Here is a 12165-nt window from a genome sequence, read left to right on the forward strand (position 1 = left end):
GAACCTTCTGATTTCTAAGCCAGCACTCACCCTATTGTTCCTCGTTAGTGGGATGCAGTGGTTATGGCAATATCTCATTTTGTTGAAGGTTTTTTTTTTTTTTAATTTAAATCTCAGTAAGAGCAAACCTTAGCTCAAAATAGAACACATTTAAGTTAGTCAGGTTTTACCTTACTTCTACCAAATGGCATAATTTATAGTCATTAGAATAAAAGGTTAGCCAGAGAGTTCGCCTCCTGTTTTTTTCACTGCTCTGGTTCAGCTTTTGCTTTTGTTTATGTTGTTGTTGACCTTGGGCAGACTCCATCCCTTTTCATAGCTTTGGCTTCCCTTTTGGCTGCTGAATCCAGATCATATTACTCAGTTGCCCTTTGCCTGCTTCTTGGGGCTTATTTTAAGGGTTAACACTTTGCTGGTTCCAAGGTTAAAAGTGTTAATCATAAGAGATTTTACTCATTCTTTGCAGTATTAAATTAATAGTGTCTTCCAGTTGACACTAGTAAAGGAAATTCGTATCACCATAATGCATTTAAAAATAGAATTAAAAAAATAGAGCAAAAATAGCTGAGTGGTAGCTAGTCTCTGCCAGCACTTGTGTCTTCTGCTGTCCCGAATCCCAGAGCAGTGTGTATGCAGTCTCATCTTCTAGTGTGTTTCTCTAGTCTGTGTTTGTGTACTTTCAGACCAGAAATCTTGCATTTCAGTTATGTGAAGTTTTGGGGATAAATATTAATACCTTCGCTGATTGGTTCATATGATTAACTTAAATCCACGGAAGTCCTTATTTATTTAATTGTGGGAAGAAAGGCAAATATGAGTCCAGTACTCTGGAGTAGGACTTTCTTAGGCAATTCTTTATGTTTATGGCAGAGTAAAGAACTTTTTAAAAATTGTTTTCAGAACTAGAAGAATCAAAGTTTTTCATCACACTGGTGTGTATTTGTGGCAGCGAAAGGCTTGTGTTTTAAAATGCTCATTGGATATATTAAATCTTTCATTAAGACTAGTGGTTAAAGATGGAGGGAAAGGCAGAAGAAAAGCTCCAAGGATTTGATGGTAGTAATATGGTATTTTGGGAAGCAGATTTTATATGAGAGACAATATGCATTTCATTTTTCCAAAAGCACATATTTTTAATATTAGAGAAATCGGAATATAATCAGAGATACATAAGTGTAATGAATATAAGGTTTTTGATTAAATTGTATTAATTTGATGTCTGGACCATTCTAGTAAGAACTAGTAAGAATTTGGATCTCTGCCACTGAGAGTATTAAAACTGGAGAATTGACTGCGGTGCAGTTTTTGCAGGCTCTTTGTTATAGTACATTGAACTAGAGTAAATTTGGTATTGGGCAGTGAGAATTCTAGTGAATAATTAGAAGGAACATGGGAGGTGGTGCAGGTGGGTGGGCAGAGACCTGCTCCTGTCCTCCTGTGCACCTGTGTTAGAGCTGCCGGAAAGAATTGACCTTGAGGCCTGTGTCAATAGTGTATTTGCTATAGAGTAGAGATTGTTACTGGGAGATTGGTAGAAAGTCTTGAAATGATACATAAACCTTTTTGTACATGTGTATTTGTGAAGGGAGCAGCCACAGCCTACATCAGTGCTTTCCAAAAGGCTCATAGTTTAAGTAGGTAGGAACCAAGTCTATAAAATGCTGCAGGGTGTTCATTTTTCTCAGAACAATGACTGTAGGCAACAATTAAGTTTTCCTTTTATAAAACCTAATAAAATAAAGTCTTTTGTGAGTTGAAAAGGCTGTCCCCCAAAAGAGCCTCTTTAAATTTATTACTCAGAAAACAAACCCTAAGAAAATAGGCTTTTTCTTTTAATACAGTCTTATCTGACTCATTTGAATGAGAGACTCTAGACAGAGAGAAATGCTAGTGAGGACAAAGAGTGTGTGTGTGTGTGTGTCTGTCTGTCTGTCTGTCTGTTAAAAGCATTTAATGTCTAGATGGATTGAATTCTTCCAACACAGAAACCAAAAGGATGTTCCTGTGGGTTGGCATGAGTCTTACAAAAGAGTTTTGTTTTTGTGTTTGTTTGTTTGACTGTTGCAGATTAAAGGTTTTATTACCAACAGGATTTGATGATTCTTTTTAACTTTGTAATGAACATCGACAGTTTTCTGGGTTTAAAAATGTGTGGACTGGAGCTGTAGCTCAGTAAAGTATGTGCTTAGTATGCACAGGGCCCTGAGTTCAATCCCCAGCACCAAAAGAAAAAGAAAAATGTGTGTATGTGTGTTCATGTTTGTAAGTGTGTGTGTAGCCTATGTATGTGTGTAGTAATACTGATAATACACAGTACACATTGCCTTTTCTCTTTGTTTTCCCTCCTAGGATCCTAGGACACCCTGCAGCAAAGATTCTCCATGTGTACAACCCCAGCAGGGAAAACGAGGTAGTGGTGAACTCAGTGTTTACAGCTGCTAGACATTTTCATGTGCCTCCTGTTCACTGCAGGGTGAGTGTTGATGTACTCTGGAAACCACACTGTGGCAGGCTTCCAGGGGCTCTTGCTTTCTTTGGCCTCGAGATTTAACTTTCTGCTCTGTCTCCCTTTTTTCTGCTACCCAAACATTTCTCTTCTGTGTGTTTGCTTTAGCATGTTTTTTCTTCTTCTTCTTTTTTTTTTTTTTTTTTTTTTCTGTTCATTTCATAATTTTGGTGGCTCTGGGTACCTATATGGGAAAAAATGATTTTAAGAAACTAGGTAGTAATGTATGTACATTCAACATGACTTTATGGTGGAAGAAAGTTTATATTGTTTTGAAATTACTACAGAGGGTGAGGCATTTGATAACTAACAGACGTTTATAGTCATGACCTCTAGAAAGAAAGAAGCTAGGACTTCTTTCCAAATGTAAGACTAGTAGGTAGTGAGTAGCCAGATATGGTGGTACATACCTGTAATCCCAGCTCTGGAGGCTGAGGCAGGTTCAAGGTCAGCCTGAGCTCCTTAGTAAGCCCCTGTTCCAAAAATAATAAAGGTAGTAATGACTCTTTATAAAACTAACTTGCACAGAGCTCAAAACCCCTAGTCTTCTAATAGTTTTTTCAGGAGCCTTAACTTCTTTTTTTGGCAGTACTGGAGTTTGAATTTGTTTCTGCATTTGCTAGGCAGGCACTGAACCACTTGAGCCAGGCCTCCAGCCATGGCCTTAACTTTTAATGAAGACTCTCATTACTAGCATGCCTTAACTTATTTTGCTTACTGTTCCTATCTGATATTAATGGACTTTTGCACAATACTGGGACTAAGGAAATGTTGAAGGGGGGAAGCCCAGTGTGTCGTTTGTGACAGTTTGTACAGGTAAACATTATACCTAATTTTTATCACACATCAGCATGTTTGTACACTGGTCATCCTCTGTATTTAGGTAGAGACAGAATTGCTTAGATAAAGAGAATTGGACATGTGGGTATGAAAAGAAGGGACAGAAAAGACGGGAGACCTGTGACTCCAATGTATAGGGAGAGTACCTGGCAACGATTTTGCCTTTCGTTGCTGGTATGTTCTTACTGGATGTTGGTCAGGGTTTTATGATTCTGATAAATCAGGGGTATAGAATATGCAAATACCTCTTTATGGAAATGATTGAAAAGAAAATCACTGAAAGACAGTTTACCAAAGGAGGCCCTTCCAAATAGCTAATTTGTACCTTTTTCCCAGGTAATTCCAGCAATGGAGAAAACTTCCTTCAGAATTATTTTTTTACCTACTGAAGAAGGAAGCATTGAAAGTTCTTTATTTATTAATACCTCTTCATATGGAGTCCTTTCCTATCGCGTGAGTAACTTTTCCTTTGGACACACAATGTGGTTGTTGACTAAACAGAAGGATTTGGATATTTTTAGAAAGGCTTTTGGAAAGTTTGCCACTTGGTTTATGTTATTAAAATATGAGCCTGTTAATGATGTTACATTGGTCAACTTTGATCCTTCTGCTTCATGTGCCACACTTGGCTGTCTTTAGTATAGACATCAGAGTTGTAATGCTCCCTGGGCTTTTGAAGGGAACTGAAACAAAACAAAGTGATTTACTGTACACAGTTTTCCAGTATAAAATTTAGCATTCTCTTAGCACACAAGCCAGTTAGAGGGAGGAAGTTCATAGGACATCCCTGGTGGTAGTTCCCACCTTCCCTCCTTGGCTCAGGAATATTTCTGGTTAGGAGACACTGATGGTGGGCTGGGGAGTGTGGGGGGTTCATTTCCAGGGAGCTCACCTTTATACCATTCTTCATATCAAGGTACCAGGAGGAAGCTGATGAATTATCATAGTGTTTACAAAAATGGTTAGGAATCTTTAAGTGTGGTATGTGGGACATCAAGAGAAGGATGTGGTATTACATAATTTAAGTGCCAAGGCTATCATTTTTGTGGTTAATTCTTATCGGATTCCACTAAACATACGGTCCCCTATCAGAAGGCTTGTCCACTTGTGAAAAGATCTGCTACAATGGGAACATTCAACTTAAACACAACGTTTATCATGGTTTTTTTGTAGACAAAGAAATACAGTAATTGGATCAACAGGCCATGATGTTGAATGCATATTCCTTTTGGGGGGAGGTATGGCAACTCCATGCTAAGAGTCTACTAGGAGCATGTCTCTCTTTTTCCGCAGGTGTCTGGAATTGGCATGCACAGAATCTCTACTGAAGGATCTGCAGAGCAGCTGCCAAATGCTTATTTTCTGCTTCTGCAGGTCCAGAGCATTCGGCTTTCACAAACACAGGTCATTTTAATAAACTTTCTTTGAACAAACTTTGTAGCCTTCTCCACTTATGTCTTTGGCAGAGTATGTACAGCTCTTTTTACATAGTCATAATTGGGTTTGACTATTTCCTGCTTTTTGAGAAGTTCTGAAATATAGAAATAATGTATGTAAAGTCTCAGTGGAATCTATATCCTTTTGTTCTGTTTTGTTTTTCTTTTTTGCAGTACTGGGGATTGAACTCAGGACCTTGCATATGCTAGGCAAGTGCTGCTCTTCTGAGCTCCACCCACAGCCCTGTATACTATGTATTGATAATCTGTAGCTTGCTTCATCCTATCCTTAAAATGGTTTCAGTTTTTCATTATTATTAGTGTTAGGCCATGTACCTATAAGTTTCTTAATTTCCCCCTTGAATCATCTGTTTCCTTGAGGTTTATTTCATAAAGAGGATCGAGTCTGAAGTTATAGACTATGAACTGTTTTATAGAGCTTGTTAAATCTTGCTGTTTGCTTTTCAGGAAATCAGAACTACTGTGGCCACCACTAAGAATATGCCTCCAAGAATATCTTACCATCTTTTTCCCTTTCCCTGCTTCTGTCTTGCTTGGATATGATGTGGGAAAAATATTTTTGATGTTTTGGTAGATGTATAATGATAACGTAAAATTCTTTTAATATGCACTTCATTAATAGCTTGTATTGGCCACCTTCCCCCTTTGATTATCCAGATTTCCTTGTAACTGGTTAACTTTTAGAATTTGGAAAAAAAAAACTTGAACCAATAATTATGCACCTTACCTGCCCTTTGTTTCTGATTGGTAAATTCATAACATTGCATAGGATCTGTGGTCAGTAATGTTAGAACCTGGGACTTTTGTTCATTCTCAAATGTTTTTGAGCCTCTGCTCTGAGCCAGGCCTTGGATGCTTTCATTTCAGTATGGCAGACAAAATTAATTCTAACTATAGTGTAATAATCTGGTAGACTTATCATCAAATAGATGATTCTTAGGGATTTTTAATATTATTTTAATAAAATTGAATTGCCCCTCCCAGGATTTAAAAAAGATTCTTTTTCCATCCCTTCCTCCTTCTCTCCTTCCCTCTTTCTTCACTTTTTCTCCCCCTTCCTTTTCTTTCCCTCTTCCTTGGACCTAGTGCCTCATGTATGCCAGGTAAATCCTCTACTACTGAACCACACCCCTGGCCACTGTCTCTTTAGTCCCAGTGCATGCCACACTAAGTCTTTCTCTGCTTGCTTACGTGCCTTTTCTCCTCTTGCCATAGGTCCTTTGCATCTACAGTTTTCTTCAGCCCCCTCCTTCTTCTTGTCTAAATCCCTCCTATTTTCACTCTAGTTCTTCAGGGACTCTGTTCTCTCTCTTCACTCTGGCTCAGAACCTTTGTTAAACTGTAGTGAAGCTGTGTGTCCCTTCCCCTTAAAACACTTAACCTTTGTTAAATACTCACGTGCCCACATAATGTGATTACCACTCTTGGCTTTACTCCACGAGATATAAGCTCCATGAAAGCGGGAACCCTTGGGTTGTCTTCCCAAGGCTCCGTTTGCCTCACCCAGTGGGTGGTGGCTGAGTGAATTTTGAGGTAGCTCTGTAACTGTCCTCACTGGAACAGGTTTCTGTTACTCCCTGTTAGATGGCCTGCCTAGCTGATGGTGCCTTGGTTTTCTTGATCTTTGTTTTTGCTTTAGCACATACAAGTTAAGCATCCCTAATTAATAAATATGAAACGCAGAATGTTCCAAACCCCAAACTCTGGGCCAATATGACGCTACTAGTGGAAAATTTCACGTCTGATCTCACTTTTATGGGTTGCAGTTAAAACACAGGCTCACTAAAAATACCATATGACATTACCTTCAGGCTGTGTATATAATGTATATGAAAGAAATGAATTTTTTATGTGTAGACTGGAGTCCCATGCCCAGGGCATCTCATGTGTATGCAAATATTCCAAAATCCAGAAAAGGCCCAAATCTGTAACATTTCTGTTCCTAAACATTTTCAGTAAGGGAAATTAATCCTATACTAAACGCTATTTCTTTTCTTTTTTGCAATTTAATTTATTTTTAATAATCTTATTGAGACATAAGTCACACACCATAAAATCCACCATTACAATTCAGTGGGTTTTAGTATATTCACAGTTATGCAACTATCACCACTGTCTAATTTTAGAACATTTTTCATTGCCCCAATCCTTGGCAGCCACTAATCTGTTTTCTGTCTCTGTGGATTTATCTATTCTGGACATTTCATAAAAAGAAAATGTATGACCTTTTGTAATTGGCTTCTTTCCCTTAACATGTTTTCAAGTTTCATCTGTGCCTTTTATTGTCAAATAATAGACCATTATATGGACATACCACATTCTACTTAACCATCAGTTGGTGGACACTTCTTGTTTTTTTGTTTGTTTGTCACTAGTATTAAGGTTTGAACTCAGGACTCATGCTTGCTAGACAAGCACTGTACCACTTGAACTACTCTCCCAGCCCCAGTTGGTGAACATTTGAGTTAGTAGTTTCTGCTGTTTTGGCTATTATGAATAATGTTGCCATGAGCACCTGATCATTTATTTGTAAGTTTGTATGGACATATCTTTTTTCTTACCTAGAAGTAGAATTTTGCTGGTAATACTTTTTTTTTCTTGGTACTGGGGTTTGAACTAAAGGACTTGTGGAGCCATTGTCTAACCCTCAAATTGTTTTATAAAGTGCTCATACCATTTTTCAATTCTACCAGCAATATGTGAGGGTTCCAGTTCTCCCCCAACTGTGTCAACACTTGCTTTCTTCTGGTTTTGTTTTGGTTTTTTGGTTTTTCAGTAGCCATCCTTGAAGGGCATGAAGTGTTATTCATGGGTTGGATTTCATAATGACAAAGGTGCTGAGTATTTTTTCATGTGCTCACTGATGATAGGTTTTGTTGGAGAAGTGTCTATTCATATCCTTTGCCCATTTTAAAATCGTGTTGTCTGTCTGTTGTTGAGAAGTAAGAATTCTTTATCCTGGATGTTGCACATTTATCCAGGTACATGATTTGCAAATATTTTCTCCCATTCTGTAGGTTTCATTTTCTTAATGGTATCTTTTGAAGTACAAAAGCTTTATTATCTGATAAAAGTACAGTTTACCAATTTTTTCTTTGGTTACTTAATGTTTTTAGTGTCATATCTCAAAAGGCCTAAGGTTATGAAAAAATTTGAACTTGACAGAAGTAAAATGAAAAAAAAAGAAAAAAAAAACAGAAGTAAAATGATTTTATGTGTTAGTTGAATCATTATGAAAAATAGTAAGATGATAATATTACTTTGAAAGTTATTTTTTAGTGAAACAGGTCATAATAATTTTTGGATTTTTGTGTGTTTGTGTGTGCATAGATAAGGTACAGGCTGTGGTTACATGTTCAGGTCTGCACTTACTCTACACGGAGTTGAGTTTTAGTATATTCATTGAGTATTTAAAAAATTATCTGACAAAGGCAGAAGAACAAAAAAGTTTTCATGAACACACATAGCCTGGAAAGTGAAGGCTCCAGAGTTTTCACTCTGGTGTTTGAGCATGGATCAGAGTGTACAGGTGGACTTGATGTAGTACATCAAGGACACATAACTTAGGTGACACATTTAAAAGGGTGTGAGTTACTTGTTTCAAAACTCAAGAGAAATTTGAGCTGTCAGAATAATTACTTAGGAGGATATCAGAAGTCTCATTACCTCAAAGCGAGCAGACTTCCCATGAGGTGTGACTTTGGTGCAGTATGTGGTATATGAGCTGAGGCTGCACTTACTGGCCCCCTGTACTGTAACTCGGCCAGTAAGCTCAGCTCTGTTCAGCACGGAGTCTTACATATCCAGGGACAAATGGATTGTTCTTACCAAATGATTACAAAGCATGAAACTTACATAGTTTCAAGAAGATTTCAAGTCATGAAGGTGGAGCGAGGACTACACAGAGGACGCTCCTCAAGCTTCAGATGCAGTTACATGAGGAGGAAATTTATACCTATGTTGAGTTTCTCAGATGTGGGGGACTATCACTGGCCATTCCTTACACATACTACCTTAAACTTGGAGCCTAAGGTCACAGCTAAAATTTTTATGTAATCAGAACACCTTCACCCTCTTACCCTTGCACACGTCTTTCAAATTACCTTCTCTGGAGGTAAAGTTTTGCTATTTATAAATTACCAGGTCTAAGGCATTTATTTTGTCATAGCAGACAAGAGGATTGAGACAATAGGAAACATGGAGTTGAGATTGCTCTTTTATTTTTAAACTCTTTCCACTGATCCTTCTATTTTGTTGTTTTAATCTTCAGGAAGAGAGAATTCTTAACAGATAAGAATGGGTCTGAAGAAAGATCAGGTTTCTCTGCATTTGCTGCAATCTTGTTGTCATTTGTCACCTGAGTAGTTCTCCTAGTCATCCTCCTCCACTCCAAGCCCACATATCAGTCCGCCGTGGCCAAGCTGGTCATTTTTCCTCTGGCTACTGAATTAGTGTAGTCCCTTCTTGCTCAAAGGATGAGGTCCATGTTCTTTAGCTTAGTGTATGAGGCCCTTTGTAACTGGGACCCAGCTTCTGTCTCTAGCCTCAGACCTCCTACCTCTTTTTCTATACTCTGGCCTTACAGACTTCTCATCCTTCCCAGAACATGCTATCCCCTTTTAATAGCTCACTCTCATCAGAATTTACCCCATTCTAACTGTCCTTCTAATTCCATCCTTCAAGACCCAGTCCTGTTAGCCCCTCCAGAACTTCTTCAGGTCCTAAAGCAAGCCTGTGCCAGGTTCCTGCTGTGACTCTGAGCTCTAGTGGTGCCCCTCTCCTTTTCTTTCAGGGGACTCCTCTTTGTCAGTTTTAAAACATCCCTATCAGTTCCATGTAGTACTTTGAAGGTCCCAGAGTTTTAAATAGATAGATGAGGCAATGGGAATCTGAGTTGGGATCTCCAAATAGCACATCTACCAGTCACAACAGCTCAGATTTGTAGAACTTCACCTTTGTACCACATCAACCAGTTTGACCTTCAGCAGATTTACTACCAGGGCAGGTGGCATTATTCTTATTTTAGAAATTATAGAGTGGACTTAGAGTTTAAATTTCTTGGTGGAGGTCAAGAGCAGAGCCAGTATTGGCAATGCCAGCTGCGTAAGCTTTAAATTTTCCTCAAATGTAGTCAGTATGATAATGATTTTCATATCTATTAGCTTAGTCATTCATGAATACAGTAAAGGTAAGTGCCAATAAAATGTTCTTTGCAGACTTTTTATTATGGAAGAAAAAAAAAAGGTAGAGACCTTTTTTACTCTTATTGTTAGGTAGAGGCCTAACAGTAAAAAAGGGATGTGATAAGTTTGAGTTATAAATATAGCAAAATATTAAGTAGTTCTTCCAAATTGTGGAAACATGTGGCAGATGGTTTGTATATAAACCAGAGTATATTCTGTGGTTGTAACTGTAAATACAGGGTGAGGCGTAGCATGTAAATGCAGTTGTGTTAGGCTTCTGAGAAAGCAGTAAGTTTTGTTTTCTCTTTTATTTTTTATTATTTTCCTCAATGCCTTGTTGGATCCAGGCTGTTGATATCTGGGAAATGTTTCATTGATAAATTTGGCAAAACAGTATTTGAAATTGGCATTTCCCCAGAATCTGCCATATGGAGCTACTAGCTATAGCTTGTCTGAGAGATTAAAAAGAAACAAAGCTACATGTGGTGGCCCATGCCTGTCAATCAATACCAGCACTCTGGAGGTAGGATAGGAGTTTGGGAGTTCCAAGGTCAGCCTAGATGCCTAAAGAGACCTTATCTGAAAAAACATGCAAGCAATCAAAGAGCTTAAGTTATTATTATTAGAATTATTGTTAAATAATGTTATTGTTTTAAAATATGATTATATAATGGGAAGCCTAGAGAAGTTTCAAAGTTAGAGGAGAATCCTTGACACGCAGTTCTACAAAGCGAAGGTGGTTTTGTGGGGGGAGGAAGACACGGTATATTGTTAAATTATTTAAAAGATTGTACCTTCAGGATATTCTATAATTATAAGAAAACATGGGAAACCCAAAGAAATGAAAAATAGAAAAGGGCAAAACAAAGGCTGGCTGGAACTGATCAGTACATGCTCTATGAATGTATGAAAGTGTCACAGTGAACCCCACTGATAGGAAGTTATGTGCTAATTAAAAAAAGTAAGGAAGCCCCCAACCACAGTCACACTTGTCAAAGGTCCCCATATTTTGTTGTCTTCTTTCTGATTTGTGAATACAGATGAGGGATTCCCTCCCCTCCCCATGGGACCATGTTGCTGGTTGTGTAAAGGAGACATTCATTATGTCTAGGTATCCTGTATAATATCTAATATGTTTCAGACCAAGAGTTCCTAAGCTTTTAAAATTGGCACAGCTTTTGCTCTTGGTGTGAGATGTCAAACCCTTGTACCTACCAGGGACAGGTGTTTGGTAGGGGCCTCCTGGAGCTTATTTGGTTTGGGGGAGGTTGTCCTGATTTGTTACCTGCTACTGGCCTTTGTAGATGTTGAGTCCTGTCAATTAAATATGGCAGTCAGAAAGAGAAGCTGTAAGATCAGTGCAGGCAGGAGGACATGGGTCACCTTTTCAATCATAAGAAAAGGGCACGTTAGGTTGCAAAAGTCGGATCTACGATTTTGGAGATAGAAAATAGAGAACAGGTAAAAGGTAAGGACCCTTGTAGTGGACCTCTTTTTCCAGATTGTCTTACACATAATTTGTTAAATAGAATGAATACTTTTCTAAGTTTGATAGCTTAGAAAAGTTCAAAGTTTGTAGCTTTGAATTCCTACAAATATGCATGATATCTTAATGTATTTCATAATTTTTCTTTGGGTGATAAAAGAAGTAATTTGATCTCTATTACATGAAAATGAAAGGCTGTCAAACTCTGGAAAAATTAATATATATCAAGTGACTGTATATCATTACTTAATTTTCTCCCCTATTTACCTGCCTCTGAAAAATATAGATTCTTTTAAAGAAAGAGAGAAATTTGCTTATGTGTCATATTTTCTTTTTTTCATTAGTACTTCAAGTGAAAAGGGTTCCATGCATTAGGAAGTTGGGAGAGGCAGAAGGGGATTGGTGACAGGAAGAACGGAAGGCAGAATGGTGATGATTCTAGAAAGAGAAATTCCAGGCATGTGATTGTAAGGGCTTTTCTTCTCTCTTTCTTCATTTTTGTTTTACAGTCTGTGAAGTCTTGCTGCTCCTCGCTTTCTAGTCCCTTTTAACTCAATGTTTGTTTTTCTTTTTCTTTTGCCACCTAGAAAAATTGACTTGTACCTTACTTAAGATATCCTCATTGTAGCAAATGCAGGTTGAACATCCCTAATCCAAAATCTGCAACCTCAAATATTCCAAAATCCAAAACTT

The 12165-nt window shown here is 37.9% G+C and overlaps 1 protein-coding gene across 3 annotated transcripts in view; it reads left to right on the forward strand.

Annotated features, from left to right (window-relative positions):
- Tmem131l (transmembrane 131 like) overlaps positions 1 to 12165 on the forward strand; it is a 147488-nt gene that overhangs the window by 75833 nt on the left and 59490 nt on the right. For all 3 annotated transcript variants that reach the window (XM_074041322.1, XM_074041323.1, XM_074041324.1), the window contains exons 5-7: positions 2350 to 2473; positions 3683 to 3799; positions 4640 to 4750. In XM_074041322.1, the coding sequence (XP_073897423.1) occupies positions 2350 to 2473; positions 3683 to 3799; positions 4640 to 4750 (352 nt within the window). The remainder of the gene's footprint in view (positions 1 to 2349; positions 2474 to 3682; positions 3800 to 4639; positions 4751 to 12165) is intronic.

Source organism: Castor canadensis, chromosome 9, assembly GCF_047511655.1.
Source record: "Castor canadensis chromosome 9, mCasCan1.hap1v2, whole genome shotgun sequence".
NCBI classification, from domain to species: domain Eukaryota; kingdom Metazoa; phylum Chordata; class Mammalia; order Rodentia; family Castoridae; genus Castor; species Castor canadensis.